The following is a 22,214-nucleotide window of genomic DNA, read 5'->3' as shown; positions in this document are numbered from 1 at the left end:
GGCCCGGTGGCTGGGAGCCCTGGGGCCCCCAGCCTGCTGTTCGAAGAGGAGCAGGTCAGTTAGCTGAGTCCGGGGCCGGGAGCCACTGCTGCTCCCCAAGTTTCATGTTCTGAAAACATCCTGATGCCACGATATAAATCCCTGGCATGGCCACCCGGGGGTGGGGGGGGGCTACGATAGAAGGCTATAAAATTATGACTGGTTTGGAGAAAGTGGGGTCACCCAATGAAAGTAATAGGCAGCAGGTATAAAACAAACCTAAGGAAGCATTTCTTCACACAACACACAGTCAACTGGTGGAACTCCCTGCAGCGGGATGTTGTGAAGGCCAAAAGTATAACTGGGTTCAAAAAAGAACTAGATAAGTTCCTGGAGAATAGGTCTATCAATGGCTATTAGCCAAGAAGGGTCCCAACCCCATGCTCTGGGTGTCCCTAAGCCTCTGACTGCCAGAAGCTGGGCCTGGACAACAGGGGATGGATGTCCTGCTCTGTTCATTCCCTCTGAAGCACGTGGCATTGGCCACTGTCAGAAGCCGGGACACTGGGCTAGATGGACCATTGGTCTGATCCAATCTGGCCGTTCTTATGCGCCCTGTGCAATGGCCGTGGCCCCCCAGCTGTCCCCACAGTGAGAGCCCAGACTCTGCAGCATCTCACCTCACTGTCCCCTGCTGGGCGAGGGTCATTCCCCCTCCAGAGTCCAGTGACTGACCACGGCAGAACCATGGAGGTGCTGCGTCACCTCCCCCAGCACAAGAGACCATCCCAGCTAAGCCTGCCAGACTCAGCTCACCCACTGCCCCGGGCTGAATTCAGAGAGCCCACCAAGGACCTCCTCTAGAAGCCTAGGGCCAGAAATCTCCTTTGTAGCAGCACCCCACCCCCACTCCCTGCCCTATCATGGAGAAGCGCCTCTCCCTCTCCCCGGCGTCCCAGCAGGTGCTGTCTTCATCTCCATCCTGGGACCCATGTTAACCCTGCTCGGCTACTCCAGGGTGGGAGACAGGGAGGTGCTTTCAGGAGCACGTCCATGTTCTGGCTTGGGAATGGCAACTGGCGTAGGAGCAAGCCCCAAGCTAGCTGGAGCATGCCGATTTCACAGTGGTTGCTGTGGCCGAAAGGGCAGGACCTCACCTCTTGGCTCGCCAGCCAGGCCTGAGCGAGGCCCGTCAGCACTGAAAGCAGAGAGGCCTTTACCGCGCTGCACTCCAGGAATATTAGTCAGGTGGCAACTTGAACTGCAAGGAAGCCACGTCCCCCTTTGGCATGTGCCATGATGATGACAAATAACTCCCATAGCTGGCAGCACCAATAGGCTGGTATACTTCCTCCTCTCCCAAATAGCTCATTACTGGAGAACCTGGCTGAGATCCAGGGCCCTGATGTGCCAGCCACGGCACATGTAACCCACACACCTCCTGGGTGCGGTGTCTGTCCTAGCTGGTGGAACTGAGACCACTTAGCGAGATTAATGGGTCTGGTCTACAGCCGTGGCTAGCAGACAGGTGGCTTTTAGCTCATGCAGTAGAGGCTTGTGCACTAAGCTCCAGAGGTCCCAGGTTCGATCCTGCCCGCCAACAACCCGGCTCTGTCTGTGTGAGAGCCAGCCCTTGCCCCAGAGCCCTTGCAGTCTAACCAGCTACATCAGATGCAGGCAGGTGGCACTAAGGCCCAGATCCACGGAGAGATTTAGGCACCTATCTCTCATTGATTTCAACGGGAGTTAGGCACCTAAATACCTTTGAGGATCTGGGCCCAAGGAATTGAACAGGCCTGGGGATAGAACCTAGATCTCCTGAGTCCCAATCCAGTGCTTTATTCACAGCCCAGCTTTCTTGCTAGCCGCTCCTGTGACCCAGCCACTGGTGAGAGGGCCGTCAGACTCTGAACCAGTGGTGAACAGCCAGACTTCCCCCCCGCCCTGTGCTGACACCCTGCCCCCCAACAGCCCCATATAGAGCTGACAGGGGAGCTGAGTCTCCCTGGCCTCTCTGCCCGGATCTACCCCAGCAGTTTTTGCCAGGTGTGGTTTTGTGGGAACTGGGCCCAGACCCCCAAACACATTTTTCAGCCAGTCAGAGGATGGCCAAGCTGTCGCAGGAGGCTGCAGGACCACGCGTTGCCCTGCCGGGGGGAGCCGTGGCACCATCAGTGGGTGCAGTGACCTGCTTAGCCGGGCACAGGGCCACGTCTCCGTGCCACACAGGGCAGGTTGTGGGCTGCGCCTATGGGGATGTGGCCCTGGGGATGCCAATTGCACACACACAGGCCCTTGTATTCCCTGGCTGCATCGCTGGGCTCTGGGAGGGGCTGGCTATCTCCAGTGGGGCCAGGCTGTAAGACACTTGTGGACTGGGATTTTGGGTGGGGAAACCGCAATTTTCACACACCGCAGCGGGTGCTGCGAACTTGAGCGGTGCAGCAACCCCGGGCGTGACCAGGTCACAACGCCATGCACTCAAATTCGGCCCCTTCTCTCTCGATTGTTACAATCCTGCCCGAAAGGGCTCTCAAGGGCTGCAGATCAGCTGTTCTTATACCAGCTGGCGAAAGGCAGGAGAGGGACACGACCAAGAAAAGACAGCGGCTGGCTTCATAAGCCGTGACTGTTCGGTTTGGTGGCCGATTTTTTACTGCCCTTTCACGTATTCTGCATTAAAGGCTGGGCAGTTATTGTTCGCTGTGTTTTGTGACAAGTAACGCAAGGCATGGAAAATGCTCCGTTGCAAGTGATGACTTGCCAGCCAATGATAGAGGGACTCGTTTGAATCCCACAAATGCGCTAGGAAATTATTTGCATGTTTTTTTTCCTCTATGTGTTTGAACAGATGCTGGGCATCCATCTGGAAAACAGGGATCCAGTAGCAAGCCCTTGCGAGTTTGTATATGGTACATGAACCGACCGCACCAAACCCACAACTTAAACAAACCGTGGCCACAACTTTTGAACCCCCCAAATCGCTACTTCCTCACAGCGTTCCCCTGGGGCATCCTAGAGGGACTCTGCACTAGCTCCGTTACTCTGTGATTTTAAGGGCAGCTATTTAAGGGAATAAAGGCTTTCCCAGAGGTTCCCATTGTGATGTATTGAAAACTGTGTCAAAATTACAGGCTGTCACTTTCAATCCTGAGGTTTTTTCCCTAGCTCGGTTTGCAGGTGAGGGGGCTCTGCAGGGAAGCCTGCAATCTGGTTTTAGAAGTCAGTCTGCAGAGAGCCAGCCTAAAGGAAGGTGGGATGAATTGTGCCTCTCTTAGGGAGCAGCCTGTTTTGTCTCACTCTGGTTTGGGGTTTTTGTGCTTCAGCAATCTGGATTCTAGGAAATAAAGCGAAGTAACAGTGCACCCTTCCAGCTAGAGTGTTTTGATGTTTTTATCTAATTTCTCTGTGTGCTGTGAATGTAACATCATGGTCCATTGGAGAGCCACAGAGCAAGTGCAAGGAGTTGAACCTCTCCACAAGGAGTACCCAGCAGGTCACGGTTGTTTGAGGAGGGGCTCACACTCCAGGCCTCCAGGTGCTATGCTGGGAAGTTGACCCTGTCCCTGCTACAGAGCTCACCTGGTCTTGGGCTTAAACACCCCTCTCTGTGTCTGCACCAGATGCCGGGGGGAGGGGTTTCAATGATGTGTTAATTACAACATGTCAGTTCACACAGCTCATGTTCCTGGTGCAGACCCAGTGGTGGGGAGATGGGAAAGGCCTGATTACCAGGCGCTTGGGAGGAAAGGGGCTGGCATGGGTTTGGGGGGAGGGGATTGCAGGTGTGGTATTTGACGTGTGGGTATTTAATTCACACTCCCACATTTAAACACAAAGAAGGACTCAGGCCAGCTCTGGAGTCAGACTCAGTTCAGTGCAGGGGGACAGGGAAGAGACATGTACCTGGCCAAGAGACCAGGGGCCTGGCTCTGAGTCCCTCATCACTGGCCCCACTGCCTACCTCGCCATCCTCCTCGGGATTCGGACGGGGCCCATCACCCCGGTATCAGGGCTGTCTGTTGTGCCCGCTACATAACGTTTTGTGGGTGACACCCACAAACTTTTGGAAGTGGAACCTTTTTTTCTCCGGGAACACAACCTGCCCGGCTAAAGGACCCCCACCGGCTGCGTCTCCTGGAACGAGGGGCAGTGCTGTTGTGGCCCTGTTGGGCCCTGGACGTTGGAGAGACAAAGTGGATGAGGCAAGATCTTCTCTCCACGCCTGCTCGCCAGGCAGTGAAATAGTTAACCTTGGTGCCTTTCACTCTGGCATCATCAGGCTGCTAGTTACCACCCAGAACCAGTTCACACCTCTCGGATGTGGCTGGTTTCCAGGACTAGCACTTGCATATTTCGGAAGTTTTCTTTGCCACCAGCAAGGCTCCAAACAAAGTCATTTTTCCCAACAGCAACCGCCCGGTTCGTATCTCGCGCTGCCTACCAGCTGCGCTCAAAGTGCTTTATGGAGGCCGGCGGGAGCATTATCCCCCTATTGCAGGAGGGGAAACTGAGGCACATGAAGGGGCAGTGACTTGTCTACGGTCACCCAGCAGGCCAATGGCAGAGCTAGGACTAGAACTCGGCTCTCCCACTGACTTCTTGGGATCGCCCCGGCCCTGGGGACTCCGGGTCACCGAGCCCCTGCTCGGCTGTGTGCCTCCCTCTCTGGCTCCCCGTGGGCAGGTGGCGGGCTCTCCCCCTCCTGCCTTGCTTGGCCCGCTCCAGAGCCTGCCCGGAGCACAGGGCGGCTATTGTGCGGCTCGCCCGCCCCCGCCCCACCGCTGGCACCGTTCCCGGCTCCGTCTGCCTCCTGCCTCGCTACCCGCCAAACCTGTTTGCTTTGCTGCGAAGACATGTCCCCCGGGAAGCGGGGAGGGTGCGGCGGGGAGGGGGGAAGCCAGCGGGCAAGTCAGCACAGCCCCACGCTCCGCCGGGCCCCCGCCCGGCTCCACCGCCGGCGCAGCGGGAGCACAGACGAGGGATTCAGCAGCACACGCCAGCGGGGGCCCCAGGCTACCCGGAGCCAGCCCCGGCGCAGGCAGCTCCAGCAGGTGCCGGAGATGAAGCGAAGAAACCTCTCGGCGCAGGGGGAGATTCGGGGCGGCTCCGGGCTGTCGCACGGCCGCTGAGGCGCCCCCCTGCTCCCGGCGTCCGCTGTGGGCTGGGGGCTCCCTTGCCGGGGCCGCTCGGGGGGCTGGCGCAGGGGGCCCCGGTGGGCTGAGGATGGACCCTGGGGCGGTGGGGAGCTGCCGGGGAGCTGCGGCGACAGCTGAGGCCGGGAGCCGGCGCGCAGATGAGGTACCACGTCGGGCCCTGTCCCTTTCTCCCCCCCTCCCCCCCCGCGAGCCGAGAGATGTGACCCTGCGTGGGGTGGGCGCCGGGCCCGGGGGGGGGGGCAGGTTCCTTCCTTTGTTTTGGATGCCACGTGCGGCCAGCGGGCGGGTGGCGAGGGCTACCCGAGAGGGGACGTGGGGCTGGACCGCGGGCTCCTAACTGAGTGCGGGGCAGCAGGACAGGGTGGTCCCGGGGTGGGGGCACAGAGCTACTGAGGGGCTCAGACGGTCTCTAGGGAAAGGGAAGCCCCTGGGCTCAGTGAGGGGTAAGCGAAGGGGGAGCCGCGGACCGGGCTGGGCGAGTCCAATCGGCTCCCACTCGCCTCTCCGGCACTGCCAGGTTCAGAGCCCTGCCCCCGGGGTGAGCCGGGAAAGGAGCCCGGGCGCTGTGTGGGCGAGCGAGCTCCCGCGGGGGGACCCCAGACGAGGCGGGGGGGGGGGGTCAGCTGAGCAGCGCGCCCCTCCCGGTCGGTGCTGTCCCAGGGCGCTGGGCAGCCGCGGGGGCCATTAACGACCCCCAGGCACGTTTCCCAGCTTCCAAGAGTCAGGGCTTAGCACCCGTGACCTCGCTAACCTCCTGCCTGCAGCTTCAGATGGATACGGGCCACTGGCCGTCCTAAGCTCCCGTGCGGCTTCGCTGCCTGCCCTGGGACAGCTGTGCTGTTCCACCCCAGAGGCAGCTGCGTATGAGAGACGGATACCTCCGGCCCCTCAGGCTCTTCTTCCTAGCTCGCAGCCCTCCCGTACAATGATCCGATTTTGTGGCAGCCCGCCCGGGGTACCGGCCAGGCTGAGCCTTGGCTCGAGGGACCGGCGCTTGGCAGCAGTGGTGGGGTGGTGGGGGGGACACAACGTGGCTCCGGTATCTAAGGGGACATCTACACCCGTGGCTGGCTCCTGTCAGCTGCCTCGGGCTGCAAAACGGCTGGGTAGACGTCAGATCCAGAGCTCTGGGACCCCGCCGGGTTCCACCCTCCTCCCCCTTCAGAAGAGGCGATTGGGGGCAGCCCCACCAGGAAGAGCCTGCACCCCAGGGAGGCCTCTCCCCACCCCCTTCTTATGGACACGAGACTCCATCCAGGTCAGTGGAGTTATGCCAGGGAGCCGTTTGGCGCCGTCAGGGAGACACTGGTCCTTTCATGGACGGCTGGCAGGGTCGGAGATCTCAGCAGAGCCCTTCTCGCCCTGGAGCTGGTGGGACCCAGGAGTCCTAGCCTGGGCCACTGGTTGGCATCGAACCCATGTAAGAACCCGGCCATACCGGGGCCGATCACTGTGCGCCCAGGGCGCCGCTGGATCTTCCCCCCAGCCCCGGCGCCGGCGGCAGAACGTGGCCGGTCGGAAGCGCCGTGTTGCTCCCTGATTCCACTTCAGGGGAACCCTTAACTCCATTCCGGGATTTCCCTGTGTCCCACATGCTGCGGCCTGAACTGAAGTCAGCTGGGGAGGGGATCCTGTGCACGGCTGGAATATATTTTGCTACCAATCCCCTCCCCTCCCCGGAGAGGAGAAGAACTCGGGCTGGAGCCTTGTGGCCGATGGAAGAACGGGGATAGGTGGGTTTTTCCTCTCCTGCTGGTCATAGCTCACCTTACCTGATCACTCTGGTTACAGTGTGTATGGTAACACCCATTGTTTCATGTTCTCTGTGTATATAAATCTTCCCACTGTATTTTCCACTGAATGCATCCGATGAAGTGAGCGGTAGCTCACGAAAGCTTATGCTCAATAAATGTGTTCGTCTCTAAGGTGCCACAAGTCCTCCTGGTCTTAATTCCAAGACTGAGCCCCGTGGGCACCTTAGTTCTTGGGAAGTCGCCCGCTGTACCCCTCTCCTCTGTTAAGTAACAGGGAGCTCAGGTTGCCCAGGGCTACCTCTTGCCCTTCTGGAACATGGTGAGCGGCTAAACTTAGCCCTCTGAAAACTGGGAAATATGGAGTTAAAGAACACCCCATCCCCCTCACTCTCCTTAACTCTGCCCCCTGGAGCTGGCAACAGCGGCAGGGAATAGCTCAATGGGGTGGTGCCATCCGAAGCCCTGAGTTAGGACTGGGAGACTGTAGTCGTTTTGGGTTCCACTGATTCGAATCCCATGGTTTGGTGCAGCAGAACGGTGGAGGGATTGGCTGGCAGGGAGAGCACGTACCTGCACAGTTCCCGTAGAGACCCAACAGTAGAACCGAGCCCATGAGCCCTACAGGACAACGCCAAGCTTCTTCTGCTTGCTGCCTGAAAACCCTGCTTCAGGTCAGAAACCCTCAAGGCCAGGCTGACAGGCAGGGAACCTTCTGCAAGTCTGCCCCGAGACCCAGCACAGGATGCACCAGGGTTTCCATTTTAACAGGGTGGAAAAGGTCTACAGAAATGCCGCCTTGGGGGCTAGAGGATTGTCTTTAAATGTTTAGTTTGCACACGGCTTAATTCAAGCAGTTCTATGGTCCTATTGTTTGATGTCCCATAGCTTGGGGGCGAGTGAGATTTGCTAGGTCTGTTTTAATAAGGGCTAGGTAAGGAACATTTTTCCAGTGTCTGACATTTCCTTTAAACCAAGGAACAACAGCCCTTTGAGGGGTGTAACTGACAGGGGGCATCCCTTGGTTTGTGTAGATTGGTGTCAAAAGTTGGATTTTTGCTTTCTGCATTGATTTCTCATGGGAAAAACAAATGGCTGTTTGGCTGAAGCCAGAATCCTGGTACCACGTTAGTCAAGGTGGGCACTGTGCCAGTCTTTACAACAGGGCTTTCTGTGATGGGTGCATTTCCTGGTGCACGGTGACCCCCTTGATCAGGCTGCCACTGAGAGTTGCAGCTACTTGCTTTTCTTTGATCACACTCAGTCCCATTGTTCAGGAAACCCAGGATTACTTTACAGGAATGATGCTGTAAGTTACCGTCTTTCCTCTTCCCTTGAGTTTAATACTCTTGACAATGCTGCTGCCATAAAATCGGAGTCTGCCGATGGATTTTTGGAGCACTGAGGGCAAAACTCTGAACAGGAGCCTCTGCAGAATGCAGCCAATGTGCCCAACACCCATCCGCGAAAAGCTGGACTTCAGCTCGCAAAGGGTGGATAGGTCTCGGGTTTAATGACCCCAGCATGGCAGCGGGCTCTGACAGCTGGCTTTCTGCAAGTCCCCTGCCTTGCATCAGAGCCCTGGTCTTTGCTTTGTTTGGTGCATCACCCTGCCTCACCCATCTGATAGTTCCACGCTTTACCCCGATTCACTTCTTCAATCTTGCTTCCCGAAAGGGTCAGTAAGTGCCAGCACTGGCAGAGATCAACCCTGCTCAGGCTGCCTCAGAGTGGGGCAGGTCAGAGCCAGGGTTGGAGCCCACATGTTAGAAGAGCTGGAACGTTTTGGGGAGTGGGTGATCTTTGTAGGGGGCCTGTATCTCAGGAACGCCTTACTCAGACAACCCCAAATTTAGACTACCCTCCCCTGAGCCCTGATGAGGCATACTGAGTCACCCCCCCCCTTCCTGCAGCACAGCACCCCTACCATGGTGCTGGGACACTGGCTCCGAGTCCCCCCTGCTGAGTAACTTCCTACAGCGCCCTGGATTTTCGGTGGGGGACTCACCTCCGGGTACCCATCGCTGCCGAGTCTGGTGAGATCTGCCCTTGAGGATGGTGAGGGCTGGAAAAAAAGCCTTTGCAAACTTCTGCCGTCTCGCTTGGCTCAGTCTCCCCTTCCCACCTCCTCTGTGCCCAGCTCCGGATCCTCTGTTGCTCCCTGTGTGTGTTCAGCTGCCTTCCTGATCTTCTCTTTATCCCTTTGGTCCTCTCTCTCCCCTCCTGCCCTCCTTCCCTGGGCTTGTCCCTCCTCTTTGTTCTCTCCTGCTGCCTGGCTCCTTTTCACCTTCCCCACTGACTCTCCCTCCTTTTCCAGCCCTGGCACAACTTGCCTGGCATTACATGTGGACCACACACCTGCCTCTGGGGCGGGCTCTGGCTGTGTGTCTGGGCCCAGCGCCACCAGGAGAGTCCTGGGGAAGCAGGTGGAGTTCCCCTGCCAAGGTCTTTACTTTGATCTGCACCTGGACTCCATTCCTGGCTGGACAGTAAACTCTACCCCAGCCTTTACCTATGACTGTGGCAGGCGAAAAGTGCTCCTGCCTGCCAAGCCCGGACCAGGGGCAGACAGGCAGCCCAGGCAGGGTTCTGTGATGAGCTTTTTGGTCTTAGCCCCGAGGCTGCGCCAGTCCTGGCCTCCCCAGCCTCCTCATCCACATCTTTTAAGTTTCTCTAGCACCTTTCGTCACAGTGCTGCCGAAATGCAGCCAGGTCTGGGGTAGGGCACAGACAGCATGGTGCACAGTTTGGGGAAGGAGTAATTTTGGCCAAGGACATCTCAGCAAATCCCATGGCTTATCCACTGCAGGGAGAGATTTCAGAGTAACAGCCGTGTTAGTCTGTATTCGCAAAAAGAAAAGGAGGACTTGTGGCACCTTAGAGACTAACCAATTTATTTGAGCATGAGCTTTCGTGAGCTACAGCTCACTTCATCGGATGCATACTGTGGAAACTGCAGAAGACATTATATACACAGAGACCATGAAACATCACTTTAGATAAGCTATTACCAGCAGGAGAGTGGGGTGGGAGGAGGTATTGTTTCATGGTCTCTGTGTATATAATGTCTTCTGCAGCTTCCACAGTATGCATCCGATGAAGTGAGCTGTAGCTCACAAAAGCTCATGCTCAAATAAATTGGTTAGTCTCTAAGGTGCCACAAGTACTCCTTTTCTTTTTGCAGGGAGAGAGGACCTCGGTTTGGGGGTCTCTTCTGAAAGATCCCCGCAGAGCAAACTGTCTGGACCTCCCTGTATCTGCAGGGCAGGTGGAAGCGCCAAGTCAGACATGCGGGTGTTGAAGGTCCGGGGCCAGGAGCTGGTGAGTCCTAGGGAGTCACTCGCTACATCCTTGTGACCCCGGTGAAATGGGCGCTTGATCTTTGGAAGGGTTTGAACCACTGGGCCCTGCACACGCTCCAGTGTTAACTGAATATGGAAGCAGTTAGTGAAGGGGCTGGATCTAAACATGGCCAGTCTCCAGCTGTGCGCCGTGTTCTGCAGAGGCTTTGGCTGGCTCGGGGCTGTCCCCGGCAGATGGGATCCCCCATGTCACTGGACCGGCATGTCCTCCTTCCTCCCAGCTCTCTGTGTGATGGGATATCCCCGAGTGCCTTGTGCCAGGAACTCAGCAGCCTCCGGGCTCAGCTGCCCCGTGAGCTTGGCTGGGACAATAAACCCTCGCTAAGTCCCTGTGCTCCCCACTGGCACCCTAGCAGCACTGTGGCTGCTCAGTGCGGTGGTGTGTGGACGCAGCTCACCGCATTGGCTGTAACAGAGCCGGGGTGGCAGGTTGTACTGGCAGTGAGAACAGGCCCCATTCTGAATTCTCTGCCGCCCACTCCCAGGCTCCCAGGCAGTCCCCGGGGTCACAGTGCGAGGGTTCTCGGCCAGTCTGTGACGGGTGAGACCTGGGCAGCCAGGAGTTGGTTTCACCCTCCGAGCCGGGGGCAAGGTGACAAATGGAGCAGCCCTTTAGGTTTCCCTAGGTCCTTCGGTGTCGCCGAACCCAGGGCGAGCGCCGGTACTGTGAGCTCGCCCATAGCAGCCTCCCGTTGTGCATGCAGAGGAGTCACCACTTCCCTCCTGAAAGTACCACCGCAGTGTGGGAAGTGAGACAGGGCGTGGCACTGGCACCCGGGGCACCTGGAATCTGGTCCTGGGTCTGCCCAGGACCTGCTGGGTCCCCTGGGGCAAGTCGTGTCCCCACTCCAGGCCTCAGTTTCCCTGGCCCTGGTTGTCCAGTTAGACTGTAAGCTCTTCGGGGTACGTATTTGTACAGCGCTTGCCACAATGGGGGCCTGGTCTCAGCTTGGCGGCTCCAGGTTCTGCTGTTGTACAAAGAATAAATCGCGGCATCTTGCCCACTGAAAGTCCTGATGCCAGGGGGACCCACCCCATTGATTGTAGTGAACTCAGACACTGGTTGCTTTCAGATCCCTAAGAAACGGGACCTAGTGTTAACCCGCCAGGGGCCATTCCCTGCGGATCCCAGCAGGGCAGCTCTGCCCCTCAGCTTGTTACCATGAGAGGCACATCCTGAAGGATCCTTCATCAGTAGCTTGCAAGGCTCCCAGGCCAGCAGCGAGGTCGAGAACCCAGAGCTGAGCCCCGTTTGGTGCCATTGGCTCTAACCTGACTCTGTGGCCCCCTGTGCCAGCAGGAACTGGGAGCCTGGCAAGCCTGGAAGGGGGTGGATGTCTCCTCGGGCTCCTGTTCCTCCGGGCCTTGCGGTGGGCTGGCATCACCATGGAGGGACGCTCCAGCTCTTAAGGACAGGTTTCCCCCCAGGAGTTTCCAGAGTTGGCTGGCTGGGGCTGGGGGGCCTGGCTGGGCTTGGCAGCACACATGGACCTCACAACCTGACACCCCTCCCCCCCCACCTCCGGAGGCCCTCAGCAAAGCCCCGAGGCACTACGCCAGTTCTGGCAGGAGTAGGAGGGTGCCTGGGCCCTGGGAACACCCGCTGGCTTGGCTCCAGCTCTGTGGAGCTGCTCCAAGGGCGGTTTAGAAGCCGGAAACCTGCCCCTGTTTCCTTACCCCCAAGCCCTCCGGGACAGTGGAGATCCAAAGACGGTAAAGGGAGCGCCCAGCCGCTGAGGCTGGCGGGGCCCATCCCAGGGGCGCTGTGTGGATTCGAGACCCTGGGATCGCACTGGGAAGCAACGAGGGCAGCACCTGGTGCACAGGGGCCCTGTGCCAGGAGGGGACGCCTGTCACGGAGTCCCCGGGGCGATGCTCTGGAACTGCTCCCCATGAAGCCAGTCAGGACTCTGGGGCAGTCGCCTTCCTGTGAGGAGCCTGTCTGCAGGACACACAGCTCACACAGCTTCCACCTTCCTGGATCTGACCTCAGAGCATTCAGCATCCTCTGCCCCTCCGTGCACTTCCCACAGCGAGTCTCCTCAGGCAGGGTCCTGGGGAAGCCAGAGGGTCCTGCCCCCGAACTTTGCAGCCAGACATGACTCTCAGCCAGCCAGTAAAACAGAGGTTTATTAGACGACAGGAACATGGTTTAAAACAGAGCTTGTAGGTGCAGAGAACAGGACCTCTCAGCTGGCTCCATTTTGGGCGGCAGTGAGCCAGACAACCCCGTCTGCACTTCACTCCATGTCCCAGCCAGCCCCAAACTGAAAAACTCCCTCCAGCCCCTCCTCCTTTGGGCTTTGTCCCTGTCCAGGGCCAGGAGGTCACCTGATTCCTTCCTTCTCCAACCCCTTAGCTCTCACCTTGCAGGGGGGAAGGGCCCAGGCCATCAGTTGCCAGGAAACAGGGTGTCGGCCATTCTCTGTGTCCAGACCCCTGCACACACCTGCCCTCTAGGGCTCTGCAACGATCATACACCCTTACCCCACCCCCTACATACTTAAGAACTGCCTTGGGGAAACTGAGGCACCCCCACACTATTCAGAGGAAACATTAAGAACAGTCCCACTTCGTCACAACGCCTCACTGCCCTGCGGGGTCTGGGGCATTCTGCACTGGCCGCCCCCCATCGGGGAACAGCCCAGTGAGAGCCGGCTCAGCTCGCATAGTGATGGCCAGGTCCATAGAATCATAGACTCTCAGGGTTGGAAGGGACCTCAGGAGGTCATCTAGTCCCACCCCCTGCTCAAAGCAGGACCAATTCCCAATTTTTGCCCCAGATCCCTAAATGGCCCCCTCAGGGATTGAACTCACAACCCTGGGTTTAGCAGGCTAATGCTCAAACCACTGAGCTAGCCCTCCTCCCCAGCTACTTAGCCAGCATGTAGAAGGAGGGGGTTGTAGGGTGGCCCCCCGCTGGGCTGTGATTGGGGACCTCCAGAGCTGGGACAGCCGGGCGCTGCAAGAGACTCCGACCTTCTGTGGTTCAGGTGCACACTGGGGAGCAGGTTACACTCCCTGGCCATCTGGGGACCTAGAAGCCGCTGGGGCTCCTTACAGGCCCCTTAGACTGTGAACCACCTTGGCAAAGGGTGGGTGCCCCCCTCCTCCCCACCAATTCCTCCAGGCGCTCCCTGCTACCCACCTGCACCACGTCCAGTCAACTCTCCTCTCCCAGGCTCCTAGCATGGCCAAGCGATGGGAAAGCAGGGTGGGCCTGATGGAGGAGTGACCAGGGCTGCATGGCACCCCACACGCTGCTGGCACTGCCCTCCCTGCAGCTTCACGACCAGGAGGGGACCCTGCAAACACAGGAGAGACCTTGGGGAGGGGGAGACTTGGTCCGCCGCTGCCCTCTGAGTCTGGCAGGGAAGGACCCGGGTGGGCAGCCCTGCCATGGAGCGCTGCACCCTAGCATTTCAAGGGACGGTCGAGTCATTAGCCGCATTTTATGGATGGGAGAAACTGAGGCCCAGAAAAGTGAATCCAGCTCTTCTGCACCTGAGCCCCACCCACAGCTTGTCCAGTTCTGCCCCAGGACTGTGATCACAGCTGGGGAACTCAACCGGCTTCCATGGAGCTACAGTGAATGACACCCGGTGGGATCTGGCCCATTGGCTTCAATGGAGGAAGGCTGAGTTACACCAGCTGAGGATCTGGCCTTATCCTACAGCCCCTCTTAGGACCCAGATCACGAGGAGACACGTCCCCTGTTCCCAGCTGCTCCGCTGCTCCCCCTGCACACAGCAGGAGAGCCCCACCCAAACCGACTGCAGGAGTTTGTGACTTGGGAGCCCCCCCGGGTGGGGGCAGCACAAGGCGTGGAGCTGCCGAGAGGCTCCCGGGTTCCCGGGGGTTGAGGCGGAGTTTGGCACAGGGGAGCAGGGCCGCTGCACATGCTGGCCGGTGTTTTTGTTCCACAGCTGTTAGCAGCGATCAGAGCCCTGCTCTGCCGGGCAGGGGTCTGTCTGGGTGGCAGTGAGGATGTGACAGGATGAGGGGTGCAGCAGGGGACTTCCCACGCGGGGGGGGGTGTCTCTGCACCTATTGCAGCCCGTGCCCCTGGGGGCAGGAAGGGGAGCTATCCCCGTTCTGGGCCCAGCCTCTCCCAGGAAGGGTCACCGTGATGGGGAACAGTGCCGGGGCCCAGGCGGTGGGGGAGCGCGGACACGCCAGTCCCAGCCTCTCCCAGCAGGAGGCGCTGTGGGAAATGGTGCAGGACCACTGACGGTGCAGGCATTCCCAGCTACTCCAGCCCCAGCCTCTCCCAGCAGGAGGCGCTGTGGGAAATGGTGCAGGACCACTGACGGTGCGGGCATTCCCAGCTACTCCAGCCCCAGCCTCTCCCAGCAGGAGGCGCTGTGGGAAATGGTGCAGGACCACTGACGGTGCGGGCATTCCCAGCTACTCCAGCCCCAGCCTCTCCCAGCAGGAGGCGCTGTGGGAAATGGTGCAGGACCACTGACGGTGCGGGCATTCCCAGCTACTCCAGCCCCAGCCTCTCCCAGCAGGAGGCGCTGTGGGAAATGGTGCAGGACCACTGACGGTGCGGGCATTCCCAGCTACTCCAGCCCCAGCCTCTCCCAGCAGGAGGAGCTGCAGGGAATGGGGCAAAAGCAGCAGGTGTGATGGGGGACCCAAGCGTTTCGTGGGAGGGATAGTTCAGTGCTTTGAGCATTGGCCAGCTAAACCCAGGGTTGTGAGTTCAGTCCTTGAGGGGGACATTTAGGGATCTGGGGCAAAAAAAAATGGGGATTGTGCCTGCTTTGAGCAGGGGGTTGGACTAGATGATCTCCTGAGGTCCCTTCCAACTCTGATAGTCTATGAGTCTTGCTCGAGCCCGCACGGCAGAGGAGGGTCTCGAACCCAGGTCCGCTGCCTTGTAGGGCTGCCGGGCACGTGCTGATGCGAGCAGCGGACAGGCTGGGACTTGGGAGCAGACAGGGAGTGGGGATGAAGGGTGACATCTGGAGATGGGTTCTGAGATCCACTTGCAGGACAGCCAGATGGGTGCCCTGTTCCCTTCCCCTCGGGCTGGCCAGGCCAGCTGGGAGAACTGGGCTGTTTAATGGCTGCTGCAGACGCTACCTTCTAATTGGGGGTGGGGGGCTGATCCCATTCGGAGGCACCCCCCGTCACTGACCCAGTTAGCTCCCCACCTGCTCCCAGCCGGACCTCGGGGGGCATTTCTGGTTGTCACGTCACCTCCCACCCCGTGCCTGACACGCTCCTGTTTTGCCTCCCCTACAGGTCTAGGGCAGGCCGGCCCTCGGTGATGGAATACCGCCCCCAGCCGGACTTCCAGCCACACCTGACGTCGCTGCCCTACCAAGCGGGGAGCCAGCGGATGGGGATCCTCACTGTGGGCGGGCCCCAGGCCCTGGGGGACAGGCCTTGCCGAGCAAGGCACCATGTGGCCGTCTGCAAGCAGGAGAGTTTGTCCTTCGTGAAGCTGCCCAACCTCCAGCCTCCTAGTCAGGGGGACTTTAGTCTTGTCCCATGCTCCTCGGAGGGTCTGGGGCTCCCCATCTCCCACAGCAGCCCCATGGACGGGCGGGGAAGCCCGCAGTTGAGCCCCGAAGGCTGGTTCCCCAGTCATCACAGCTACCCAGACTTCCACCCCAGGCTGGGCTGGATCCCAGACTCTCGGGTCCCCATTGGAGGCGATGCTGCGGGTGGGGGCTCTGGGACTCACCCAGGGCCGGTGGGGATTGCTGCCCCCCAGGGACGGCAGGTGGTGAGGAAAGCAGACAGCTGGCCTCACGGCACCTCCTTCGAGCTGCCCTCGCCTGTCCACAACGTCGTCAGTGGGCCCACGAGCCCCCCGCTGCTGCCCAAGTCCCAGGGGCAAGGATCCCATGGAGTGGAGAAGGAGAAGCTGGCCTGTGAGTATTGCGTGCCAGGAAAAGGCGGGCCTCACGGGGGAGGCTGGAGAGGGAGGGCAGGTAGAGGGGGTCCATCTGGCAGGGCATGCTAGGGAGGAGGCATAGAGCTAAAGGCCAGAAGGGAACATTTATGATCTTCCACTCTACTCTCTGGTCATGCTCCTCCTGCACAGGGGTGAGGCCTGTGGTGTTCGAACAGAAGGAGCAAGGGTGTAGTCCCAAGCTCCCCAGATGCAGGGGGTTCCTGCAGTGACTTAAAAGCATGAGTGCTAACCTCAGGGCAGAGTGTTAGGGCAGAACCCCCCGACTGGTTGTGAGTTCAATACTTGGATTTCACCAAGAAAGGATCAAGGGCAAACCCCTCCGGCCCTGTAACAGCCCTAACCATGGAGTCCTAGCCAGTCCCTGTGGGCACTCCGATCTGTCTTGCCACCCAGATGAGTCTGCCTTTGTGATAGATGGTCCCGTACACCAAGGATCACAGCAATACTCAGATTACTCCCAGTCCCAAAGGACCGGTCGCTTACCCCAGGTCAATAGAATTTTAGCGCCTACACCAAAGACAACATTTGTAGTCAGTCCTGTAATAAATGATCTGAAGATTTATTCTGGAGCAGTAGTTCTCAACCTTTTCCCATTTGCGGACTCCTAACAAACTTCGAATGGAGGTGTGGACCCCTTTGGAAATTGTAGACACGGTCTGTGGACCCCCAGGGGTCTGCGGCCCACAGGCTGAAAAGCGAAGACGCAAGCCCTGTGTGTCCCTCAGGGCTAACCCAGGAGAAGCACTGGGGATCTTTTGCTTCTGCCCAGTAAACCTTGCCCCCTTTCCCCCCAAGTCCAGGCAGCATAAAGATACAGTTCCTTCCATTTAGGGCTTTTCCCTTCCCCTTCCCCTCTTCTGCTCTGAGCCGCAAACTCAGCTAATGGGAAGAATTCACCTGCATGCCTCATCTTCATGGGGGGGAAGAGTAAACAACAAAGTCTTTTGTCTTCTTTAACGTTCCAGGCTAGTCCGCCTGGTGTGATGGGCCTTTGCCTTCCTCGCTGGGCAGACATAATCCTGCCGTGGGAGCCCAGCATTTCACACTCGTCAGTGTCTCTCTCCTCTCGGGCGATTTACACAGTCCCAGAGGCTCTCGCGAGGCAAACGCTCAAATACTGCCCTGCAATACGGGCTGCAGGCGTTCTACATGAGATGAAGGCCGGCAGCCATGCACCAGCATTCCATAAAGTCGGAACGCTAAATACACTCGGATAAGTGTAGTGCCTGTTTTAGCAATCCCAACGCCCAGGTGAGCCAGACGGCTTGCAGCTAGGTAGCTGTCAGTATTCAGCTGAGGCAGGGGGACCGTGGCATGAGCTGGCACCTGGTCTGCCAGCATCACACCAGCGCTGGAATTGACCCCCCGCCAGAGCCTGGATGTGGGACCCCGCCAGGGACGCCAGTTTTGGTTGGATGTGTGCCTGGAAGTTTCATTGCATGACATAATCTTTAATTCCTGGGGACTCCAGGAGGCAAGTATAGACCCTATGGCAGGTGCTGAGGGGGTTTCTGGGAGGCTCTTGTGCGGAACCAGTCTCCAAACCTCTAGGCTGAGCTTAGGGTGGCCCCCTGTGCAGGGTTTCCCAGGGTTGTCCCTGGTTTGAGGTAGCTGCCCCGGTAAATCTGTCAGGGTCCCAGTTCCCACTGCCAGGCCAGTTTTACAGGCTCAGGATCATCCCAGATGCCCTGCTGTTCTGTACCCCAGAAGTGGCAACCCCAGCTCCTGCGTTCCGTGCCACACCCATGCCGAGAGAGCGTCGCAGTGCGGGCACGGCAAACCCCTGTCAGTAAACGACGGACCACGGAGCCCATCAGCCCCGAGAGAGAGCAGTAACTTGCTGTGCCGGATGCTGCAAAGCATTCTGGGATAGCATTTCTGCAAAACTAGCAAGCCCTGCCATGCTCCCAAGGGGCCTTGGAGGTATCGTCCAGGCCGTGTTTGCAAGGACTGGACCTGTTCAGGGAGCAGATAAGAGGAGCTCAGTGAGCCGCAATCCAAAGTTCGAAACACTAACACGCAATAGATCATATCACCTTGTTGTCCTGGTCACACATGGCCCCCTGCAATAGCCCCCCTTGGATAGTGCCCGCTGGGATCATAGGAAGGCAGCTGATCCTGGAAAATGCTGTTTATTTGCTTACTGTGCAGTGTCTGGTTTCTGACAGGCAGGACGGCCCAGTGGTTTTAGGGCCCTCGCCTGGGAGCCCCGGGTTCAGCTGGAACCCACTTAGCACTGCCACTGACTACGCAGGACCCGGAGTTAAATCCAGCTCCCTGGCCCGGCGCAGGGCTGCGCCAGGAGCAAACTCCAGTGCCCTCTCCCCAAGCTGAGCTGGCTCCTGCACGTGTGACAGGAGCAGAGGGCAGCCCACACCTCTCGGGAGGCAGCCCCTGTGACACACAGCTGGGCAGATGCGCACTGCCTGCCATCTGCTCCCGCTGTCCAGGGGGAACAAGGCTGGAGGTGAAATCCAGCTGGCTATGTGCACATCAGACGCCCTGGTGCCCCAGGGGGGACACAGTCCTGCCGTGCCAGGGTCCGAGGTCCAGCTCCTCAAAGAGCTTAGGTGCCTAACTCCCATGGGCCCAACTAATTCCATCTGGAAACATGTCTGTGAACAGTAACGTGCACACACAAGCCCACAGCTTTGCTTGCTGGTGCAACCGCACGTTGGCTGCTCACGCTGCACCTAGAATGAGGCCAGCCTGCCAGCTGGGAGTCAGGAGGCCCAGATTCTATTTCAGGATCAGCCATCGGCTTCCTCTGTGCCTCAGTTTCCCCCTCTGTAGAACAGGAAACATCCTGTCTCACAATGGGGGCAGAGGAAGGGGCAGATGTGGGGCTTGATTCGCTGCGACCCCTGGCCAGAAGCTGCTGTAAAGGTTGGGCATTGTTGTGAAAACAGGTAGGAGCAGGCAGAGACGGGCTCAGCATTCTGGGGTCCTGGGGGTGGAAGGTCACACACATGCCTTGTGTGTTTCGTGCTCCCTTCTGATGATTAATCCACGGAGAGGATAATAGCCTTCTGCTGCTGCCAGGGGGTGGAGCTCCTCCTTCAGCTCAAGTGGCAGAGGTCTGTGCTAGCACTCCTGGGCTTGAGCCGTACTGATGCCCTGTGTGGCGGGTAGCACTGTGAGGCTGGGAAAGCTCCCAGCGTGGCAGGCCCTGAGTTCCAGGGGATGGAGCAGCCCAATGAGCTGTCTCCCCTGGGCAGCTCCGCTCTGTTGGACCCAATCAGCCCTGCTTCCACATGCCCGCTTTCCTGCTAGCTGGGGCCCAATCCTCACCATGGCTCCTCTCTCCTTCCAGGGAGGAAGATCAGGGTCTACTCCCCTGAGATCCTCAGTGACACGTCCCCCAGCCTGGATGGAGACACCGTTTTCCCAGGGTCCCCAGTCCACGAGGACGGCAGGTGTGCGGGGGAGCTCGCGCTGCAGGGGATGGAGCCGCTGGACCCGAGACCAGCTCCTGAGGGGCCTCCCCACGAGATGCCCGAGACACTAGACCTGGCGCTGCCCCCCTGCTCGGCTGGCCGGAGCGCCAAGGGCTCGGCAGAGCAGGAGAGGCGACGCTTCTCAGCCTCGGAGCTCATGAACAAGCTGCAGCTGTCTCAGCGCAGGGCCACCTTCTCCCTCAAGCTGGGCAAGTCTCTCTCTGCCAGGAGCACTTCCAAGGAGAAAGGGGCTTGGGCGAGCCAGGAAGGTATTGGGATTCTCACACTGGGCTTACTGGTCAAACCGGTATGGTTGGCTTGGGGCCTTTCTTTCTTTCTTTCTTTCTTTCTTTCTTTCTTTCTTTCTTTCTTTCTTTCTTTCTTTCTTTCTTTCTTTCGACTCCAACCCCTTTGCATCAAATGCTCTATCCCACTGTAGCGCCAGGTTAGCGGCTTTCATGCTATGGTGTACAGGCCTGTGGTCCTTGGTGCCCATCCTGGGGGATCTCCCTCCCAGTCCACATTCAGTGGGGAGGTCTGGGAGTGATGATGGTGGGTCCACAAGGTCTCTCTCGTCGAGTGGTCCCCCCAAATGAAGATGGTGGAGAACCATGTTCCTGGGAGGAGACATGGGCGGAAGGGGCACATCTGTAATGCCAGCTCCCCCCACCCAGCAGGGACCCCCTGAAAGTGTGAGAAGGGGGTGGAGTCTCCATGGCCATGGTGAAGAGACTGGGTGGAATCCTGGACCGCTGTCCCTGTCTTCCCCCATCATCGCACAGGTGCATGATGGGATTCTCCCTCTTCCCCTGAGCTGTTAGGCCTGTTGGAGGCAGGTTAGCGATGGACCAGTGGAGGCAGGGGAGGAAGGGCGCCCTGACACAGACACCAGCCCAACTCCTTCCTGATCAGCTGTGAAGCTGCCGTCCATCCTTGCAGGTAAACTGAATGGAAGGGAGAAGAGCTGCAGCAGCATGGGCAGTGATGGCCTCCCATCCCCAGAGTCACCCAGTGAGCCAGGGAACGTCTGGCCCAGGTAAGGCGTGCGGGGAGAGCCCATGGCCCTAGGGGGGTGTTCCCAGCCCACCAGAAGGCACAGGCTAATGGGCAGGCTGCAGGGATCTGGACCATCAAGAGAGGGAGGATGGAGGAAGGTGATGCCGAGTTCCTTGGAGGAGCTGGATTTCCCAGGGCATGGGCTGGCGGGGACTGGGCTGCAAACCCAGTTATCGGTGAGAGCTGTGAACCAGACCCCAGACACCCAGCGCCACTAACTAAACTCAGCATCCTGATGGAGAAGGGGGTGAGCCCCCATGGCATCCACCCCGTGGGCCTGAGCCCGGCCCCACAATGTGGGGAGTGTGTCCCCCATTTCACCCACTGCAGCCCTGTAGGCATGTCTGAGCCAGGCTGGATGCCAAGGGGAGAGGCACACGAGAGGCGTTTCTCAGCCTCTCTGTTTTCTAATCATCTTTTATCTCTCTCCTTTTCTTTTCTTTTTTTTTTTTGAGTTTTTGATTTTTTTAAGATCCTAAAATAACCAATAAATGATCCGCTCAGTGTTCACCTGGTGCTAACACCTGGCCCAATAGGCAGGCTCTGGCCACTCTGGTGTTTGGAAGCAGGAGGGAACACCCAGCCAGGATGGCCCCACCCTCCTTGCAACATGCTGATGGCTTTGCAAGGTGCATGTCACACCCCTTGGACTGGTGTGATGCCTGTCCCAGGTGCAGGGCAATGGAGGAGCAGAGCTGTGTCCATAGGGCTGGGCACAGTGTCTCCACCTGCCGGGGGGTGGGGCGGTGAAAGTAGTGACAGCAGAGAGACCCTGGTCCCGCTGGCTCATTCCCGCTGCCTGATCTGGGTCTGGGTGACACCTGCTCTCACTCCTGATCTGCACTGGGGTGAGTGAGCTCAGGATCAGGCCCCATGGTGCAACTCAGCCCTCAGGCCCTGATCCTCCACCCTACAAGTCAATGGGGGGGAGGGGTGCAGACTCCAGTCCTCACCCCCCACCTCCATGTGTTCCTCTCTGTAGGAGCGAGGCGGAGCCGGATGGGTGCCTGAGCGCTTTGGTCCAGCACGAGAAGCGGCAGTCGAGGTTCCTCCTGAACTGTAAGCAGCTGGCTCGTCCCTCCCGGGGGATTTCCCCTCTGCCTTTAGGAACCCACATCCCAGCTGGAGCTGTGCTCAGGCTGCAGCTGGCAGGACAGCCGTGCCAAGCCCTTTAACTCCGGGGCAGGGGTTGCAGCCCCCCCCTCCCCAGCCAGCCAGCGAACCCCTATCTTGGGCATCTGCTGCCTGGTCCAGAACCAGCTGACAGCACAGGGCACAGACGCCAGAGAGAAGTGCCTGCCTGAAATGGGCACAGAGGGAAGGAGCTGCTGGCCTGTGCCTCTGGCCTGGCTAGATGGCAGAGGGCAAAGCTGGCACGGACCCTCCCCTCTGCCCTTATGGCCAGTCCCCTTCTCCCCAACCCAGCCCTTAGACCCAGGCCAGTCCCCCTGCTCCTAGCCATAGTGCCCCCCTCCCACACCCAGACCATGCCCACATGGGGTTACCCTAGGGCCCCCGGAGGGGTGCCTCATTTGCCC

General features: G+C 58.9%; 1 protein-coding gene across 2 annotated transcripts in view; it reads left to right on the top strand.

The window, feature by feature from the left end:
- Positions 1-4,940: 4,940 nt before the first annotated feature.
- The window catches only part of LOC142000856 (rho guanine nucleotide exchange factor 19-like), a 28,962-nt gene continuing 11,688 nt past the window's right edge, over positions 4,941-22,214 (top strand). Inside the window, exons 1-6 of one of the 2 annotated variants that reach the window (XM_074975487.1) lie at positions 4,941-5,280; positions 10,074-10,210; positions 15,505-16,139; positions 19,497-19,889; positions 20,560-20,656; positions 21,659-21,735. In XM_074975487.1, coding sequence (XP_074831588.1) covers positions 15,530-16,139; positions 19,497-19,889; positions 20,560-20,656; positions 21,659-21,735 — 1,177 coding nt within the window. In that variant the 5' untranslated portion in view covers positions 4,941-5,280; positions 10,074-10,210; positions 15,505-15,529. The remainder of the gene's footprint in view (positions 5,281-10,073; positions 10,211-15,504; positions 16,140-19,496; positions 19,890-20,559; positions 20,657-21,658; positions 21,736-22,214) is intronic. The other variant, XM_074975486.1, reaches the window with a different exon arrangement.

The sequence above is a fragment of the Natator depressus genome, chromosome 18, assembly GCF_965152275.1.
Source record: "Natator depressus isolate rNatDep1 chromosome 18, rNatDep2.hap1, whole genome shotgun sequence".
Taxonomy (NCBI): domain Eukaryota; kingdom Metazoa; phylum Chordata; order Testudines; family Cheloniidae; genus Natator; species Natator depressus.
The sequence above is the reverse complement of the archived record's forward strand: the minus strand, read 5'-3'. Positions and strand labels throughout refer to the sequence as shown.